The sequence below is a fragment of the Anopheles moucheti genome, chromosome 3, assembly GCF_943734755.1.
Source record: "Anopheles moucheti chromosome 3, idAnoMoucSN_F20_07, whole genome shotgun sequence".
Lineage (NCBI taxonomy): Eukaryota > Metazoa > Arthropoda > Insecta > Diptera > Culicidae > Anopheles > Anopheles moucheti.
In genome coordinates this window covers 47,265,963-47,288,189 of record NC_069141.1, presented here as the reverse complement: position 1 = coordinate 47,288,189, position 22,227 = coordinate 47,265,963, and the positions used below count along the sequence as shown (strand labels likewise).

At 38.9% G+C, this 22,227-nt stretch overlaps 1 protein-coding gene across 1 annotated transcript; it reads left to right on the top strand.

Annotated features, from left to right (window-relative positions):
- Window positions 1-1,369: 1,369 nt before the first annotated feature.
- LOC128304130 (zinc finger protein ZFP2-like) lies at window positions 1,370-10,292 on the top strand. Its single transcript, XM_053041270.1, has 3 exons — window positions 1,370-1,377; window positions 8,690-8,918; window positions 9,003-10,292. Exons 1-3 carry the CDS (start codon window positions 1,370-1,372, stop codon window positions 10,272-10,274), a joined length of 1,509 nt encoding a protein of 502 aa, XP_052897230.1. The 3' UTR covers window positions 10,275-10,292.
- Window positions 10,293-22,227: the final 11,935 nt, after the last annotated feature.

Genomic DNA, 22,227 nt, shown 5'->3' with positions numbered 1-22,227 from the left:
AACTGCTTGTAGCTTAGAGGCCTAGAGATTTGTGTGCCGCTAAAGAAGAAGATTAAAATTTCATATTGTTTTTATACAACGTATTTTATTTAAAGTTTTCTTTTAACCCTTATAATTTACAGACAATTTGAGACAAAAGAGTGAAAATTTTGGGCAAGAATGAATTAAACTTCAATTTAAGCTACCGTTTGAATATGGTAAACATTCCTGGCATACTTCAGCTGACCGTATTTTTTATTCCGTGTCCCGAAACAATGCCTCTGATTGGCTGCAGCGAAACCACGGTTCCCTAAGTTTGCTTCGCTCTGATTGGTTGACGCCGCTGCACAATAAAATGTTCACAGGTGAGGTAAATGTAGTGTGTACACTTTAGGTTTTGTACGTATGAATTATTATTCGATACAGTTTTCAATGCACAATGCTTTTTATTCTCATAATTTGACTAACGAACATTTAATTAAAGTATAGTGGTAATCAATTATTTGTGCCGTTTACATTTAATTTAGGATAAATTTGCATTCACTTTGCCGAAAGTTTAAATGTTTTACAGCCGTAAATTAACCGTACTCATTTTTTATAATTTTCCCTTGCACAACTTGCACATAATGTGCAATGATCGCCTATGCAGTGAAGGAATTTATGTTCGTATAAAAAGTATGTATTTAACATTCTACCTGTTCCGCTGTCGGTACCGTATTTGTAGTGCATGCAGCAGCAAAAAGCACAAGAAATACCGCACATGCGCCCTGTTGTCTCCCGCGAGACGTTCCTCCCAACATTGCTTTTCTCGCTTATTCATCTACTGTGGACGGCAGCGGTGACCAGAGATAGATGCTCGTCGTCTCATTTCCGTAGCGTGGCAGGACCACGTTCTTACGCATCTTGCATCGGGATGCGATGGGAAAGAAAAATCGGGTATTGTACGGCCAAACGGTGGCGGCATGTGCTGCATAAACAATGAAGACCAGTCTGGCACTAGTCGCTGTTGCCAGCGGACGTGTATGAGCGTATGAGTCGCCGATTGTGTTTGCCGGATGGAAGTGAAAAGTGATTCGTCTTTTACAACATTACCAGTGTACAATTGCTGTGGAAGTGTTTCTTGTGGTAGGAGTTTGAGAATAAAAAATGCGTTGTATAATTTATGTTAAGAATATGAATACAATTTTGTAGAAAAGTGACAAATTGCTCACCCTCGGTGTGTTGAAATGGAGTGAAAATTACGTGTACACATCAGGAAAACAAGTGATTGCAATCCAGACATCTATCAATAGTATAAATATTGGAGTGCAGTGAATACATTGATCCACGGTAGACAACAAGAACGCTGAGCTTTTGGGAATACTCGGCGGAAATAAATCGAACAGCCAAAATGAATTCGTAAGTTTCGAATAAAAAACCAAAGTTTTCATTAGTTTTAGGTAAAAACAAAGATATATCAATCATAATATCATGAATATCAAAGAAACATAAAAATTTTCATATAATAAAAAAGGGACATTAAAAAATTCTCGATAATTCTTTCTCGAAATTATGCGCAATACCCAAAGCTCTTGACGTGTGGTGCTGATGATCGTTCCTTTCGCAAGTTTTGGCACAGTGCGCACAGTTTTTGGCTAAATCGCCACATAATTGATTTTACAGAAATCAATCACGAAATATCAAATGAAGAATCGAGACAAGAATCGTTCTGATTTTGCACAGTACAGACAATCAACGGTCAACCAGCAAAAGAACAGAACAATTTTCGAGTCTGGTACGAGATCGTTTGCGATCTGGCTTGTCAGGCGGACAACAGGTTTTGCGCAGATAGCACGCACTGAGAACATAAGAAAGAACACGATAACGTCAGTCGCCAGACGACATGCCACAGAAGTGGCAGCAGCATGCACAGATGCTGAACTGCAAATGACAAAAAAAAAACCTACAAAACGCTGGAATTTAAAATCGAGTACTACAATACATAAGGTACGGGAAGATAAGTTTTGTACGATGCGGAGCAATCAGGTTTTTTTTCTCTTTGTAAGAAAAATTTACGGTTGTAATGTTATATAGTGAATGTTGCGAACTGTATCGGATTGCGTTTAGCGTGAATTTTGTTTCAACATCGAATTATGATTTTCTTTTTCGCCCGTTTTTAAATATTGTTGCAAATAATTAAGCACCTATTGCCGAGCAGCTTGTCAGAATCTTGAAGCAGTGTGGTTCAGATACGATATCTTGAGCTGGCGGCACGTCACAAACTGTAAACGAATTCTCGATGCAACTAACCGTGAACAACATTGGCCAAAATCATTGCCCTTCTTAAATCGAACGTTCTTCTTCTCATTATGATCGATTCTTCTTCCAACCCTTACGTCAATAATGCTGTGGGTGACAGCTTTAATAGGAATGAACTGACAATTTTCGTCGCATCACTTTTATCCCCACAGAGGAGCAACTTTATTCCTATTTGATGCTCAATAATCCATCACTGATTGCTAGTTTGTGACGGTTTCTTCGGCCGCTTCAGATGGTACAATTTACAATACAGCTATGATTGGAACATTGGCTTCTCATGTCCTGTCAAAGCGGTCGACCGCAACACGCTGCCCTTCTGATTGCTTCCTCATTCTAGAAGCAAGCACGTGCACGGTCTGGGAGAAACGCTAAACTTTTTCCCCATCAACGGTTTACCACGGACATTAACGAAATCTTTGACATTCCGTCGTAAACACAATCGATTCATGGTCCACAGCTCCCGCTCAGCTTCTACGCATACAACGGTTCCGCTTCACCATGTATTCTCCCTCCAGAAGAAAACCCAAGCATGCAGAAAACCAAAAGTGAAGCTCATTTTCATAAATGCTCAATTTGTGTAATACCACTCCCGTAATTACGTTATGAGCGAAGAGTGAGCCATTTTTCGCCTCGACCCGCTGGAACTGCTGACTGCTAACAGGTTACCGTACGTACGGGTATAAGGGAATCTGGAATAAATACCGCACCGATACGACGCAGCACGATGATTCGCCACAGATGTGGGGCGTTTTCGTCCAAAGGTGGCACCCTTCATTGCTAAACACATAACATAACGTTTGCTGCACCAGTCACTTAGAGCCGTACGCTTAGCACGCTCTTTCATTTGTTGCATTAATCCCTTTGGAAGGCATTTCCCATGCACAGAAATTAATGAGACAATTTTATGGCATTGCTATTTATGCAGGTAAGCAATATTCCTAATTCGTTGGAATTATTTCTTCATTACGAGAGATATTGATGTTGGCGATTGGATCGGTAATACGTTTGACATGAGGGTGAAATTTAATTACCTTATGAATTCGAATACTAACAGGTTTATAAGTCTTTCGAAATGTCTACCTAACTCAAATCTGTGACTAGTAACTATGCTGTAGAAAATTGTAGAAGCACTATTTACCATTTTTTTTTCTATTTCTTATTATATATAAGCACCAGTAAAGCGTTTTCTTCACGATACATAATCGTAATCTATCCAAGGATTTCGAACATATCGATAATTCACACTTCGAGTTTACGCTGAGATCTTGAGCCGTAACCACCTATTAGTTGAACATAGATTATATTTTTCTTCTTCGAACTCGCAAGTTTACTGAACAGGATATGATCACGCTTTTATCCAAAAAACATCGATTTATTGACTAATCAGTCACTGTAAAGTTACTGTAAAGCAAGGCAAATTCAGTTCAAAAGAACTTATGGATAGTATACTGCCGGTTCTCAAAACAGTGGATTGACTATGGAAGGCCCAGAAAGTTAAATCGATATCTAATCTAATCTTATTGATGGTTTGTAATCATAATCGTAATCTTATCGATGGTTTGTAATCATATTTGCAACAAGAATTCAATATATATGAATGAATTTGAAAAAAATATTCGTATAGAGCCTGGGAACACAACTTTCTATTTTGAATTTTGAATGTGGTTCTATATTGTGAAAATGTGTTTGGCGAAATAAACACAGTTCGGAGAAAGAAATGTCTCTCTATGATGGTGTAACGGTTGCAAACATATGTACAAACCCTATAAACTGTTTCCGACTATCCGGAGAAGGTAAAGGAGAAAACTGAATTATATTTCAATGTTTTTAGTATTCAGAATTGCAAAAATCTTATAAAAATTTTAGTTGATCAGTTTTCATACAGAAATGGAATTCTGATCTACGCTTGATTTTGAGCATCGCTCTCGAACAACTGTAGTAAATAAGTCTGAGGTGTTTTGGCAATACTCAATAGCGATAGCACTTGACGGAATTTCATTTCCAGCAGTTTTTCAGCATTTTTTTCAGCAGTTGGTATTAACAGATTTGATTGAATCGAAACGAAATTACCGCGAACAATTTCCATATATTTCCATCAACAAATTGTGAACATATAGACGTCGTTATTTGCTGCTTTTTTTGTAATAACTTTAAGTATCTTTTTTACATATTCGTGAAAACTGACGTGAAACGGATGCAAAATATTTGTGGAAAAAATCACACGAATTAACTCAAAAATACGAGATTTTGAAGCACTCGTAAAAAATATTAATTTTGAATTTGATTTGCAACATGCAAAAACATATTTGATCATGAAATATCAAATTTACGTGTGTACGAGGACTTTCTGAAGCTTATTATCTGCGTAACTAGGGAAATGATTATTTAATTAAAAAAAAACAGAATTTAATGATAGAATTTAATCTTAATCCTAGGGTTGTTAATGAAGATCACTATTATGGTATATTGTTTATATAGTGTTCGTACTTACGTTAAATTTTTATTCAAAACAAATGATGCCTACATGGCGAGCTTATATGGTTTTTCAAATAAATAGAGTATTATTTTTATTTCGGACAGTTTTATTTGATTATCAAGAGAGAAATAAGATTTAGGCATTAATAATGCGAAACAGCACGTATAGAAAATGCAAAATGTGTCATTTGCAAATCCTTACATTCACAAAGACAAAACAAATGTTTTTATCTAAGATTTTTTTAACGAGCATTCTCAATAGCGTATATTCGTAGCGTTACACAAAATTAAAAATGCTAATTTAATTTCCCTTCCAACCCGTTAAGCACGTGGGTCAATTTAAAAACACAAAAAGCGAATTACGGCATACAAATGTTTTGCGAAAATATGCTAATTTCAAATCCAATCATACCAGCAAACCGAACGCAAAAAATGTGTGCAGTAACATCAACATTACGCATCGATACACAGCTTACGCTCAAATGCGATTGAGCGCACACGAACACATTATTGTCTTACATGTGTCTTCTAAACAACCATAAATTTGATGTTTGTTAAGTCACAAACGCAACGGGGAAGGACTCCCGAGGAAGGAGTCCTCAACTACACGGCTGATGCACAATTGATACAGACGCAATAGTCACATTCAAATCAGTCACTCTAAATCGATTACACGTATGAAGAAGATGCTCGACCCTTCAGGTTTACATCGTTTAAATAGGAAGAAAAAAACCAGCGGCCCCTTTCACGGTAGGATGAGGCACCCCCTACGAGATGAGGCAGTTTATTTGGCCAATCAACGAAAAAAGAACCTTCCTTCGTTGCGTGCAAGCAAGCATCTGTGAACTATTTTGAAACATAAATTGTTTCACTCTTTTTTCCACCATTCCAGGCTCAATAAAAAGCGCGAATAACATTACGCAGTCGGTGCGAAGTGATTGCCGTTCTTGCACGGAACATCTTTTGTGCGTTGTAAAGAACAAAAAAAAGTACAAACTGTGACCAAAACTTCCAAAAGAGAAAAATGATCTCCAACCAGCCGATGTTGCACCCCATTTTCGAAGAAATGTTGCCGTTTCCACCGCATGCGATAAGCTGAATTTGTTAACGGTCTTGGTCGTTTGGAAGAACATTGTTAACAAGTGTTTCGCCGTGTCAGGGCAGAGCCCAATGCAGAGTGGGTGGTATTTTTCACAATTGAAGAAAATTATTGTAATCCCAAGTTAATATTCGTTTATTTTGCATATGTTACCCTTGGCGCAAAAATTCCACACAAAACGTTTGGGGTTGCTTTTAGGAACGTGGGCGAGCAGCACACGAAAAGAGTGATGCAGCAGGCGGTGGGTTTCGCAGTGAAACAAATAAATGTTAAACAGGCCGTCGAAGTGCGTAGTCATTACAACAGTCCTAGCTATTACATGCAGCCTGTATCGATGTTTCGCCAGCGATGGTTTTGGGGATGCTCCACCATGTGAAGGCCTAGTGCGTGGAAGCATACCGATTGATTTCATCCATTGAATCCACGGGTAATCAAGTTGATTTCGGTCACGTGACTGTATTCTCGCAACAGGGAGGGCAGAAAAGAAAAACTCGGCGAAATAGTAATGTCAATTTGAATGCATTACCTACATTCCGGTGTGCAATAGACTGCAAAGCAGTTAACCTTTTTTCTTTGGATTTTGTTACTTTTCGATCGGATTAGACCAAGTGTTACGTGATACACTTTGAAGATTAAAGGTAAATTCTTGCCTGTCCCCAGTACCGTTGTCCTTTCCGGCATGAATGCCTCCCTTATTCATTCATCCAAAGAGTGAAGAACGAAATGACTTTTGCCCTGCGTGTGGAATTTGGTTCTTGAGCTGCGATGTAATCTAATTTACATTTTTACAGCCTCACGCCTCACGAGCAGCAGTTTTAATGAAAATGCGTAAATTTTTAACGTTGGCCGCGGTCGATTCGTTTTGTTTTATTTTGTGCGTGTCTCTGATGATTTTGCTTTTTTTTTCTTCGTCTACTCGCACCACGGTTACTCATGGTAAGGTCGATTAATTAATCGCGAAATGGTAGCGGCAAGTAACCGACGATTCAACACTTCTTAGATGCTCAGCATGCCGAACGGTAAAAGTACAAAAGGGAAGCTTAAGTGCGTTAAAAAGACAATTTGTTTCTGACCAGTTTTTTTCCTGCTTTCTGGCTTCGTTTGCCAGCCTTTTTTTTAGTCAACCATCGCCCCTTCACACCTTTGCAGCAACAGCATGTTGGTATTTGTTAGTGGATGTTTGAGAGCAAAACAAATTATACCGTAGTGCGACAACCCTCCTCGGGCGAAGCCGAAAATTCACCGATTGAGCTATGTCTCTCGTGCTACGGTGAGCGGCCCTCTTGTCCCATAGCGTCCGAAGGATGGAGTACGCATACCGGTCGGTTTCGTTTCTTGCGTAGAGAATCCGATATTCCAGCTTCACGTCCAGCAAGAAGTCCAATGTCATACGTCTAATGCCATATTGACAGCAGTAAATTATGTCTCATTCGCAAAAGAACGTGTATAAACGGCACTCTTGGTGGCCATAAATCATTTTCTGCAGCAAGATGAAAAATGCTTCCTCGGAACCATTCGGAACGAATGAGAAAAATGAGTGTAGAACTATTATTGTCACCCCCATCAATTGAAGGGTGGAAAAAAATAGTTCACAAATAACGGCAGATTCGGTTTCCGGGATGGTTAATTATCTGACGATGTGGTATAAACGGTAAACGGATGCAATATGTGACACTGACATGATGTACGAGTAACGTGTTGCGTTCTAGTAAAACCTTAACTAGGCAGGATTTACTTTTTGGAAGAAGAAAGACCGCTACTAAGATAGACAGGATAGGAACAAGCTATAACTATCCATATACCAAATGTTTACAAAAGCCAATCATATGAATGAATGAATGAATGAATGAATTGTTCTGTTTATATATGACAATGCTAACAGACTCCTATTTACATCAAACATTTAGCATCAAACCGATCTTTTTTGCTATTTGTTATCTATTTGTTTCCAGAATGATGGTTCAACCTAAACATTATTTAAAAATGTTGTTGATTTTAACAGAGATATTGATCAGAAGCTATCCTTTTCACTACTGAAGGGCATTAACTTCAATAAGAACGATGAACAGACTACGATGCATTGCTTTGAAAACGTAGTTTATAAAAGTATTTAATAAAAGCAGTATTTTAGTATATAGCAGTATTTAGTATATATTTTAGTATTTTATAAAAGCTATGATTCTTATTTCTACAAAACAAAGATGTTGAAGATATCATTACTCCAATTTCTTAAAATTCTTATTCATTCATGTATTTTATGTATTTAATGTATTTTCTGAAAAGATTGCTTCTTTTGAGTAGTTAAGAGAGAAATTAATTCTTGTTTCTTTTATTACTGTCCAGCAAGAAGCCATTCGAAAGAGATAAAACTAATACAAATCATATAATAACGGTTATTTAATTCTTGGAAAAGCAAAGTAAAACAATCTTGCAGTATTAAATAATTGCAATATACTATCAACTTTTCGAAATTGCATTTCGATTATCGTAACCATGTACTGAAGAAACGTTGCAAATTGCATTTGTTAAAAGCCTCTTTACATGTCTAGAAGGAAAATTTGAGAGTTATGTAATTATCATTCTAACAGTGTTATTCATATGATCATTAATGTCATTGTCATAAGCGGCTTTCACGCTATCGGACTGGTACTAAATCCCATCCAGAGCGTAACCCTGTAAGCAGGACTGACGATCCGGATACGGTTTAATAGAAATCAACGTAAGACAATTATACACGTTGAAATCAGAAGAATATTCCTATAAACAAGGCGAAACTAAGGTGTATTTTCTTTTAATGTGACAATTATTCTAAATTCTTGTCCTTTTTTCTCCTTACAGACTCGTCATTGTGTACGTTCCGCATACGGTTGAGTACACACCTGCAGTTCAATTTTCCTCTCTGGAGTATGTGACCGTTTCGGTCAACGAAATGGAAAACGGGGACGATAGTATGGATAAGGCTCAATCACCACCCGAAACCTCTGTGATGAAAAACGCAACGCAGGCAAAACTGATGCAACACATCGTGAAGGACGATCTGTTACTCCTAAACACCTCGGGGAAATCGGTAAGAAAAATGGTCAGAGCAAATGTGTGTAGAATTTTTGATTGAAATGCATCATATACCATTTACCTACACGTTTCTTAACAGAACCCGAGAGATTCACTGTTCCTACATGCCAAGCGTCAAGACAGCGTATCATCGGAGGGCAATGATGGTCGTCCGGTGTTTGACTGCGAAATAAATGCAACCGAGTATGTTCCAATTAGCAACGACATAGTGTTAGAAGATTCATCGTCCAGTTTCGATGAAGGAATCGGTTTGAGCAACACGGAGGACTCGAGTGACGATCAAGCAAGTGCTAACACTGACTCGCTAACAACTCTCAATGCTGTTGAACTCCCGCAAACGAAGGAGTATTTACGGAAGCAGAAGAAAGACAAATCGAAAAGCTACACGTGTGAAATCTGTGACGAACGATTTACGATGAAAAAACACCTCCGCGAACATCATGGTACGAAGCATCCGGGACAGAATTGTAACAAATGTGCGGTGTGCGAAAAAACGTTTAAACTGCGATCGAACCTACGACAGCATCTTCGCATCCACACCGGTGAACGTCCGTTCCGCTGTGACATTTGCTGCAAAACGTTCGTCCAGGGCAGTGCTCTAACAGTCCATCGGGAATTGCACAAGGAGCAGCGCGACTACGAGTGTCCAGTGTGTAAGAAAGCGTTCAAATCGAAGTTCGCTTTCAAGAAGCACGAAAAAGTGCACATCGGATTACGGCCATTCAAGTGTGACGAGTGTGGCAAATCCTTCACGCAATCGTGTAACCTTAAGGCGCACCAGAAGCTTCACACGGGAAACCACGCATATCAGTGTACGACCTGCTCGAAAACGTTTCGTTTCAAGTCCCACTATCAGGATCACCTGATGACGCACACCAAGGAGAAGAAGTACTGCTGTGGCCAGTGCGGACGTACCTTCGCGTACAAAAACTCCTTCCAGCGCCATACACAAATCCACCGGGATGAAGCTCAACACCATTGTGCGGAGTGTGGGAAACAGTTCAGCAAACTGAGTCATCTCACCTTCCACCACAAATCTCACGCATGTGCTCGTACGGTAGTAACAGCACGAGTCAGTGGGGGAACTAGTGCGTCAAAAAATCTCGCTTGCGATATCTGTGGCAGCGTCTTCGAACGTACCGATACCTTGGTGGCCCATCGAAAAGAGCTACACGGTGCTGAGGAAAGTGTGCGTGAAAAGGGACGATGTCGGTACAAATGCGTTATCTGTAGCAAATCTTTCCGGGAGGAGAAGGAGTTGCGTACCCATTTCAAACTGCACGAGGCCGACGATTGTCCCTTCCAGTGCGGGATGTGTGGAATCCTTAACCTAAACCCCATATCTAACTGACTGCGTTGGGCCCTTGCCAGCGAGCAACGTAAGAGGCAAAGGTTAAATTTACTGTGCGATAAGGACTAATTCTGTGATATCTCTCTGCGAGTGTATGAAATATATACATAAATGTTTGTACCGCTGGGTTCATATAAAACAGCCAAATGCCTACAGGATAAGATCTGTGTTTTAATTACCGTCACAAACCACATTTTGTGACAATCCACTCGCCACACCTAGGCCCGAATTAATGGAAACACAAAAACAATAATGGGCGAGACGGGAAGATTCGTCCCAGCCAACTTATCCAACTCGTCTTTACAGTGTTGCTTGCCTATCTCGTATGCATATGTTGCCGATGGAACCGAGGTAAGTTGATCCCGCACGGTCATGAAAGGTGTGCGGCAAATAATTCTTGTGGGAGTAGTTAGCTCTTTAACGGGGACGCACTATGCCACGTACAATGTCACTTTCTTAGACGGAACCCTTTGGAAAAAGGGACTCTTTCAATAAGCTAACTAATTGAAAGATACTCCGTAGGATGAAGTCGTGTAAAGGCTGCATCTTAAGCAGAAATTTTCCATAGCACTCAAATCCCATCGGAATGGACGCAAATGGGTGCATAATAAAACTATTAGTATTTTTTTAAAAAAGGGTTATAAGAAGGGACCAATATAATGAAGAACCTCAAAGAACTATCAAGCCGAACACTAATGCTGGTGGAGCGTGGCAATGATTTCAAATTGATGTCGTCGCATTTGACATTTTGAATAGGGTTTTTGCATTATGCCTACTATTGCTTTGCTATTGCATCTATGATGACATTTGTACACATACTTTCCATAAACTCATAACATATTTTTGACAAAGTATCATCTTTACTCTACACATGGTTTGTTATTCCATTGTTTTGAATATGATTCAAAAAGTTTTTTATATTACGTATAATTCGTTTCAAACCATAACTCCACACGAGCGGCAACGAACCGTGGGCACACTATCCAGTTAACCCACGTTTCTTCTCCTTTTTTTTCATTTTGCTTACGCCAATCACGTAGACGCGCCAAATTATGGTGCCACGTTTTTGACCGTCCATTCCTGCGCACCGAAACAGCACAAAGGACAAAGGAGAAAACAAAATTGAATTGCTCAAATTACACGTTTCTTTGATGCAGAAAGTACCGTACTGCGTACTAAATGTTGTTGAATTGCGAAATGTTAGCTTGGGTCCAAAAACTTTTTTTCATAAAATTCCTCCGAACAGCGGTGGCATATCGTACGAAATGATACAACTATCTTTTTTTTTCACTCCTATCACCGACAGCTGCTCGGACTTCTTATCGAAAGTAGAATTTTTCCACGTACAAAATATATGAGATCAGCTTGATGTTTTCAACATCTTTTGTTTTACGTTTATATAGCTTTTAATAGTATTATTTCTTTGAGTAGATACTGTTGCACATTCACCAAGAAGATACACGAATCGGAAATAGACCATTACAATGTTTTTCCCCCCCTTTCCAATACAACAAACGAACTGGAAACACAAACGAAAGGAACCAATTCATACCAAACATCAGCAATTTCAATGATTATTGATTCCGTACCGATGATTCGATTGATAATATTCGTATGATTTTCATCGTTAATTATAGTTATTTGTGAGAATTTCATGTCAAGCGTATGATTATTTTGTGCAGGTGTCTTACTTTTTTTCGCAAATCCAATTCCTCTGCCCATCGATTGAGGCACAAGAAAAGTTATTCCCGTTTGGTGGAAATACCAAGTAGAAGTCGTCTTTGTTTGCTTTTGTTAAACAATACATCACCATCGTACGTGTAGTAAAAAGTTTTACACAAATTTTAAAAATCGAACAGTGCATATCTTTTTTAATGTATTTTTGTACTCTGAGCCTTCAAGTGTTTGGGTTTTTACCCAATCTTCACAGACAATTCGGAAGAATAAGATTTAATTTTTAATTGATTTCCAAATTGTTTAGAAACTCTAAGCAATTTATTATAATTTGATTACATAGTTAAGCACCTTTCATATAAGTTGGTTTTCATTTCCTCTCCTTTGAGATCCGTCAATACGTGTATTTTGTACAAAATGTTGGTCACGCCTTTCTACCACCAGCAACGGCCATGCGTGATTTCATCGATTCCTGCCCGATCGCACGGGGCCACTTTTCACCTCCAACGCCACCACTAGTGACCAGTGCTGCTAGCGAAACTTGATTATGTCTTATTGTTCTGTCGAGATCGTGTGACTTGAATTCATTATCTGTGCGCTAGAAACCGTTTGTAGCATCCGAAATACTTCCACACGCTGCGTTACAACCTGCCGCTGCTGCCGCAAAATATTAACGTGCCTGCTACCATCTAATACCATCACGCTTCCCGTTCACAACCCATCCACCGATGGTAGCGCATTTCCGTTCCTCTGGAACATTCGCCGGGTTGGCCTGTTCCAATGGCTCCGTTTCTGGCGCAGCAGCCTTTATGGCTGGTGGTTCAGGCACGACCAGTATGTAGTATGCTGGCATAGCGTACGTGTCGTCTCAAATTTTGGCCGTTTGTGTACGTGCTCTGAGTGAACAAGTCCTTTCTAGAAGCTAAAAATCATTATTCTACCGCTGCGTACCTAACGGCTCGGTGCAGGTCTCACTGTGATAACACTGATTTTGAATCGATTTTTTTTTCTTATTTCCACCCACTTGGTTTTGCATCCAGTGGAAATTGGTTTTAAATCAACGTACGAAATATTTGAAATTGTGGTAAAACTGACTCACTACTAACTCAAATGCCCGCTCGTTATAACCTAAAATACAAAATGCTCCAAAAACATGCAAGAACTTTCTCCCTAAACAGACACTATCCTGATTAAATTCCGAAATTCGAAAAAGTTTTCTGTTCTTCGTACAACGTTGCGTGTTGTTGGTATTTGCGGTGGCGACAAATATATTATTAATTACAACAGACTACAGTACCGAAAAAAAACAGTGTGCTTCTTGAGCTCAAAGAGGATTTTCTCTGATTGAGTACATCAGGCTCGACAAACTTGGTGCGCCATTGCCGAGTCACACTGGAGGCACTCATAAAAGGATCATGAATGAAACATGCTATGTAAGTCATAAAAGCATTATTCTTCCATCAGAGACAATCGTTTTATCATTTTCCATGTCGGTAAGCTGAGTGTCACCGCGCCGGACCAATCACACGGTAAGTTCGGCAGAGAAGATTAGAAAGAAAGGTGAACCCGCTTGTCACCGGTCACGACCCCTGCACGCTAAGAAATGAATCGTTAAACGCCACGATCTTCACGACGAGATGGCATGAAAAATTCAACATATCCTTCACACAATCAAAGTGAAAGGGCACTTGTTATGCAAGATGTTTTCCAGCAACGAAAGCCCGGACGAAGGAATGTGACGGGAACAGTGAACTTGGCACAAATGACTCTTTGTGAGTAAAGTCTTGAAATAGGGCAATAAAACCTTTGTCTTTTGTTTCTGGGCTTTCTTGCAGAATGCAAAAAAGTGACAATGACTCATATGGACCTTGGTAAAACAAAAGCTAATCTTACAAATGTTTCGAGCGATTGCCAAATCCGATGCGGGGACGACGAAAACATGAGATTGCATAACATGGATTACGAGCCAAATTGATTTCGCCAATTTTAAATTAAATATGAAAAAAGAAAACAATTTAAGATATGTGGTTAATTTAACTTAGTATCAGATGGACAAAAATACCTTGATTGCCGACAGACACTCATTAAACCCTATCTTGGAAATTTGATGAAAAACGTTACTACCCTGCTTGACTTGGACGTAACGGAAAAAGGTTTGCATAGGATATCCGTAGTACATTCATAGAATATAGAAATATATCTTGTTCTCAAGAGTCTAATATGTTTCAAAAGACCTCAAAGAGATTCTAAATACACCAATAATGTAGTAATTTTTTTTCTATTTGTTCTTATATAATGTAGTTATAAGACAGCTTCAAATATCGGACATGCTTCACATTTTAGATGAATATATTCATACATAGTCTATAACCACACCGCTTTTTAATTATAAATGATTGGCTTGTATTGTGATTGAATTTCTATTGTGCATACTCCATTGCAGGGTTTCGCACACCTTTCACGAATAGGGCCAGATGGTAGAAACAGTACTGAAATTGCGGGACACTTCACACGAGTTTCTAGATACATCAAATTGGTAACATCATGGTACCATAGTAAATATGTTCGTATAAATTATCCATGCTGTATAGCTTCTGCTGGTAAGTCTTTTGAAAATTGTGATAGCATATTGTCCGCAGAGTTTTTTAAATTTTTTATACCTTTGTATACGCTCAAAGTCTTTTGAATGCCAGCGAAATGTAAAGAAAGTCGTGGCAGTTCACTTGGATGTTGAAATAATTGACCAAACACTGCCATCCTCAAACCCTGCCACATGGCATCGAGAATCGTTACCTGTGCAATATCAGGTTTCGATTTGTGCGTGAAACAAATCTTAAACACCGTAACACCGGACCGCATGCGTTCTGCACTTGATGACGAATATTTTTTCCCCTACAAACCACTCTCTTTAATACATTTTCCTCCATGCTTCTTCGTTCAGTATTATTAATTCTATGCCATACAATCAACAACAAATAAACTAACTATACACCGAAATATACCACATCTAACAGTGTGTGAGTAGAAGAAATCTGTAAATTTCGTAAAAATTCTTAAAAATTGGATTGTTATTTGCTGTACGGTATCAGCCACTCCGATGTAACATATGTATATGTGATGTAAGAGATCAGGGGTTATGGAAAAAAATCATTCATTGCTGGATGCGAGGGCAAAACAAAACATAATCGACAAGTAGCCTCAACTTACTTTAATAAATAAATAGTAAATTTATTTCCACAGTGCCTCATATCGGTTCTATCTCATACATTAGGAATTTTACAATAATTTTTGGATTAGTAGATAAATCCCATCTTACCACATAAATTAGGGAAAACTTGAATAGGCACTAAATCAAATAGTTTCTTACAATTTCCATAGATTAATTTCAGTCTCATTAGTATTCGTTTGCACACTTTATTTGGCTATGAAGTTTATTAGTTGAGGTTTCACTGACTACGTCGACCCTCTAGGGCAATTTGACCGATATTCTGATAAAAGTCAACATTGATTATTTGGACGGCAAAATCCCTGCTGAAGATTTTCATCAGTATCGGAAACGAATCAGCCTAATATACGCACCGTCTGCCAATCAAGCAGACTGCTTACAGATGAAAAATAAACACTGAGGCATAAGCCAATGCATACTTCCAAGGAAAACCGGAAAGCAATGCCTAGAGCGTAGATTTATGGTAGTGAATAGCAAGAAAGCTAAAATTTAGTCCAATATGAGAGAGATAAATTAAACATATCAAAACTAAAGACAGGGTCTTTCATGCTCCAAGGTTACACGAGTTTAATATAACTTATATACATCCTTATGCTTATAAAGGAAAATATAAATATTAACAAAAATACAAGTGACATAACTATTTTTCTTTATAAAATATAATCTAGTTTAGTTGAACAAGTGACTTTGGTAAAACTACGCAAGAAACTATAGAACGCAACGCTTTTCTACCTGGTCGAAGTCTACCACTTGAAATGTATCAGAACTTGACATTTGCGTAGATACTTGGTGAACTATCAATTTTCATGAATTCCTCAGTGAAGTAGGGTAAATTCGGTTAATACGATCTCAATAAATCTGTGTTTGCCCCATTAATAACAATTTGTTCGTTTCTTTTTGTTTCCTTTTGTCAATCGGTACGCATCGTGGGGATGTACTTCAGCCATATCGATTGACCGAAGCATATTTTTTATTCAAGCGGTGACAATAAATTTAAATTAGAATTTGCATAAAAAGTACTGATGCTACATTCTCGAAATGGGATTCTGATGTGAGAGAATTTGGCTATTTCGCAATATTTCTGGGCCGTTTAAACGAAATTAGACACAAGAAAAATATATTCTTGCTCAGTTTTTAAGGTTTAATTCACTTCACGTACAATTGAATGCGAATTTGTTTGTATTTTTTCATTTCATTAAGCATTCTTCTTCTTTCCTTCACCGACAGTTCTGCAAACTTCGAGCAAGAATTTACTGTATGTTGTCCCTTGCATAACCCACAGGACTTTTTCTCGAAATATGCCTTAGAGCCCTTGCGTTGGGAGCACCGCAGCATGTTTCCCAGCTCCAACAGTATCTCGTTGCTGATCTTGTTACAGTATCTTGCTTCACCACTCGCTGTGTCGAAGGCGTGAGGAGCTTGTGAGATGACTGCAACATGTTGATGCGATCGTTGAGAAACTTCTTCAGCTTGACATATTCATCGCGCTCCTGTCGGGTAGACATAGACAATTCCTCCAAAGCGCAAATTGTTCTCTCGCCGACCTTCACATAAAGAATTTACGTTTATGCAACATACAACTTCTCTACAGGCTCGCCCAATTTGATGAGGCCCTTCTCGAGACGGGAAAACTCGTCCACTTGATTCATTAAATCCTCCACTCGATCCGTAGACAACGCCGGCAGGATATTCAAGGCGCGGTAATATTCACGATATAAAGCGCATTCTTGTCGTCATACCGCTTGTAGAGCGCGTTTCACGTGATCGGTTAGTTGTTCGCCGTCAGGTCCTTATGTTCAACCAATGCGGCTGTATCACCCTTTAGCGATGCAAGAAGATATTGCAGTTTCATTGCTGCCGGAATTTCTCTCGCAGCGTGGAACATCGAAATTAAACGATTCCTAAACGTCAATGACTTCGTTACACCTCCGTCGAAATTCGGTAAATCAATTTTGACGTGTCCTACTCTTTTATTTTATCCATCACGTGTAGGAACTCATTCTTCATTCATCTACTAACTGCAAACACTTCTATTGGCACTTCCAATACCTGACAATCATTGTAGGCATTCTTAAAGACTTATGCGATTGACCAAACGTTCAACACAAGCTGCTTCTTTCGCAAATATGAATTCAGACGTGTCTCGGCTCTCGACATTTCGATAACCAACTAGATTTGTTAGTGCCAACTTATCAACAAGATTCTTAGAGAGTACTAGCTGCTCTAAGAAAGTTGTAATGTGAAGGACGCCTACACTTTGATATGTTTCGGAAATATTTCACGTGAAATATTACTAATTAGTTTATAACAAATTGGGCAAAATTGTTCAATTATTTCGGTATAGGTTACAACCGGGGAGAGCTCCTTTGCGTTTTCTGCTCCGCTTAACTGTCCTCTTGTTTCAACTATGTTAACTCTGTAGTTGCAACTACATGTCTTCCTCTTTACTCGTTGCCTACATTCTGCCGTAAACAGTAATTTTAGTATGTAATTGTTTTATGCAGTTTTTATACGTCTTTATACAAAAGTGTCTTTCTGAGGGATTTTAGAATACATTAGAATATATAGCATTTTCATCAGGAGACAGAATGATATCTAAGTTGTCATCCAGATCACAGGATATTTTAGAGCTTTGTATCCGTTGCATTCCGTCAAAATGTGTTGGAGTGTGTTTTCGATGCTGTAATGCTGTATTCGACAGCATTGGCAACTTGGTGAGAATCTTTAGAGAATATATCGGGAATATCGGAATCGGAATATTATATATCGGAATATATAATATATGGCGCGTATAATAGAGAATTTATTGGTTTATGTTGAAAGCACCGGGAACATATCTAATTGCTGTATGGTAAATGGGTGCTGTAATTTTGACATTTGATTTTCATTGTTTGTTAAATACATAATAATATTATCATTTTCAAAGTCACACTTTACGAACATATGAATTTGCTATAAAACATATCACGGAAGTTCCCTGAATGTTGTTATACTCATATTATATTCGAAATGCTCAGACAATCTGTTGAATTCACTGGTCATCGATAATAAGTGGTCATTTCAACCGTATTGCGTATTTTTCATTCTTATTCATTGAAGTCTCTACAGATAATCAATCGGTTTCGTGTTGCGTTTCTTGTAGCGTTTAGGCTGATTTTTTCTAATATACCAGGGGCATCAATGGCGCCACATAGCACGCCTGCAACAAATAATGCTTGAGCATTTCTATGCCTGTTTTCAAGAGTTTCTAATCCCAATAGTCGGGCCCGGTAAGGTGGTAAGTTGTTACGGTCTTGCCACGGTAACCGTTGAATCTTGTTTGGATCGATCCGATTTTTTGTTTCCATAGTTCGGCATGTAATGATAGAACCAAATTCCACGATGGGCGCGAACAGTGGACCCAAACTATTTCCTTGCGGTGCACCGGACGTACTCTCGTATTCGGTTTAAAATGACTCTTCATATCTTACACTGTATTTGCTGTTCAACAAGTAAGATTGAAGGCATGCGTGTTTTTTTTTCATAGAGTCCGAGTCTTTTGAGTTTTTCCAGCAGTATATCGATGGATATGTTGTCGAAAGCTGCTTTGAGATCTGGATCTGATCTTTGAGAAACACAATCCATCTGGAAACTTTTGTCCATACAGCTCAATCATTCCGATACAAATTTTACCAAATTTGTGGATGTTGAACGTTTTGGTATGAATCCATCTTGTACAGAACAGATGTATTACGTCGAGGCTCTCAATAACATCTCATGGATCATGACGTCCATTGTTTTAGCACAAGAACACATAGAAGTAATTGCTCTGTAGTTTGCTGCTAGGCGAGGATCACCTGCCTTTAAAATCGACCTAATCCTTGAGGTTTTCCATATATTCGGAGCCGTACCAGTAGAAAGCGAGATCTGGAACATGCGAGCCAGTAGACGGGATAGGGAGCTACAACATCGCTTAAACACCACAGATAGAATTAGAATCTGGCCCTGATCTGGAATACTGATACTGGCCATGATTTCCAATACTTATCCGGATAGAATTCCATCTGGCGCTGATGAATAGCTTGTTTTCAGTTTGAGAGGTGAGGATTTCACCTTTTCAGGATCGATATTAGAATCAGGTACGTCGATAACATCATGTGATGTGTTGGCAGCAGCTTCAACAGCATTAAGCGGAGGATGATATCAGGTAACGCTACATCATCGATTTAGTTTGTCCATACCGTTTTATATTTTATGTCTTGTTTGTTCGGCTGAGGAGTCGCTGGATATTCAAACTATATCGTCTGGTATATAAACGGTATCATCGGTGGTATATAAACGAAAAAGGATTTCATACTGATAAGGAAAGGTGTAGGAGGATGGATTGCCATTGCCACAACCTCAATAGGTTGTTGTGTATGCCATTTTCGGGTTTTTGACTCTACACATAGCCGGATAGCCACTCCTATGTATAGAGGATTGGTCCGTATGCGACCGCTCCCGTCGGGTGAAGAGTGGTGCAATTATCGCTACTCTACTCAACTGGCGATATTTTTCTGTTTCCTGGATAAAAAATGAACCGTCGCTACTGTTTCACGCACAACATCTAGACACCGTCAATTCTGCACGATATTTCCAACAATACAGTGTTCCGGACTAACACAACGCTCAAAGCAACGATTAGGCGATTCAATTGTATTACGAATTACTTAATAAGAATCAACCATTAAACATTTAAAAAATATTAGTCGATTCTCTTAAAAAAAAGTTATACTATAGTTCAATTAAACTAAAGTGCTTCGAGGACTATCTTCTATAATTCAATCCAGAGTTTGGAATACGCTGATGACATAGAAAAATTCGGGTTCTAGATTAACAAGGCAAAACCAAATTGTTGGTGATACTAGCAGCAGTCATGTTAACAAATCCCAAACTACGCAAGGGTTACATACAGATAGGTGATTGCACCTTCGAAGTTATCGACAGGCGGAGTCGGAGGCGGAGATGAACAAGGTGCAGGATGCCTGGACCAGCGCAACGAACGGGCTTTGGACATATTCATTGATCCCATTGACGAGAGATAGCTGGAGACGTTCTGCTTTGCTCAAGAGAAATGCCAGCAATTGAACAACGAATGCAGTACGACGGTGAATATGTCGAATATCGTGCCGATGATGTTGCAGAGAGCAGACCTTTGAGAGGATGTTATATAAACAGCAATGATCCTGAAAAAACTTCAACGACAGTGACGACAAATCAACTGCATGCCGTGCTTGAGTGTGTGTGTTCAGTGTACAGCGTAGTGATGCACGATAGTGCAAATGTTGCTAGCGCGTGTCATACGCGTATGCCAAACTGAGTACACAGCAGTACCTCTTCCGTGCATTAGGAGGGTGCATTAGGGTCCAAGAGGTTTTTTTTACTGGGTAAAAGTCCATGTCCGAACAAAAGCGTCAAAGAAGCTTATAAACTCGTAAAAAAACCTACATTCAAAACCTATCTTGGGTCAAAAGTCAGCGCCGACGATGACATTAAGATACGCACTAAAGTGCTGGGAGTTTGACACCTATCATTCGATGAAACAGGTCCTCAGTTAACGTTGATGCTCTGACTCCTCTTGCGTTCGCTTAGTCCGTTCTATTGATGATCAGCCTCTGACCAATAATCTGAACAGATTGCACGAAAGACGCAAGATAGAAAAAAAATCCAGATACACAGGACAGATACTCCAAACGACAACGTAGCGTCAATGGATTGGGTAAAGATTTTTTTTTGCATAGAGTCCGAGTCTCTTGAGTTTTTCCGGCAGTTATATCGATGGAAATACTAAAACTTTTTTTTTCAGTGTAGATCAATATGATAATATTTTTGTTGCGGTGATGAGATCTTGTGTTGCTAACATTTTATTGAACACATACAATGTTGTGTAATTCATAATTTGGCTTAACTTATAATGTGATTCAACGGTCTCGTTACTCGGAGTTTGGTACAACACATCGAAAGGTCGGCGATCGAATTTCATTGGATCGGTCATAGTAAGAAGTAGGAAGGTGGAAAGGTATGCAAATAATATTCATTTGAATTTACCTTCCAACTGGTCAAATTTTCTTTCGCAATTGCTTATCCTGATTATCTTGAATAATACACAACCACTTTTACCGTCTTCCAGTCGCAACTCGTTGACTCGGCTTTTTCCAATCAATAAGGATATAGTCACTTATAGTTATGATTACTCGTTGTAATTTAGACACAATGTATTTCACAATCTATTGCGTTCTTAGTTTAATGCATATTCAGTAAACTATTCGTTTTACTGCAGAAAGATACATTTTAATAAAAAAATAAGCTTGCTGTTGTGTTTTCGTTGAACCACAAAGTACAACGATGCAATGTCATATTGCCAAATTCTTCTTCGCTAAAAAGACTATCAAAGAATCACCTGAATACGGTAAAGACCGGCTTACACGCTAATGCCATTTGCACAAATTGGCTTGTACAAACGATTTTGCACAGTTATATTGTTGCGTATAAAGGCAGGTTGCGCAAACTGTTCGGCTTGCACAAGTCGAAAAATTTGGAACTGAGAGTTTTGGTCGGTTTGATTGTTTGAGTATTTTCACTGGGAATGCATATGATGACGTTTCACCAACCGAAGTTTGACAAGTGACATGTTGCCGTCCCAAGGAGCATTTTGTACCCCGTCATCTCCCAGTTTCACTGCTTTTCATACCGACACAATAAATCAATTAAACGGTTCTCAATAAGCCGTATCATTCCATCTCTTTCGTACATTGCACTGCTTCTTCCTGCCCTCCTGCTTTTCTGAGACTTGGTTTTCGGTGTGGAAAGTTAGGCGGAAAGAACGAAGACCCGTTAAGGGCCTGTTCGCTTTTTCGCAACAGCGGTTTCGCACATTGGCTCTGATTCCATCACTTTTTTAGGTTATTAGTTGTAATTTTTGCTTTATTTAAGAACCGCATTTATTATACATATCACATACACACACACACACACACACATACACACACACACACACACACACACACGCTTCATTGCACTTTGCAATTGCTCTTC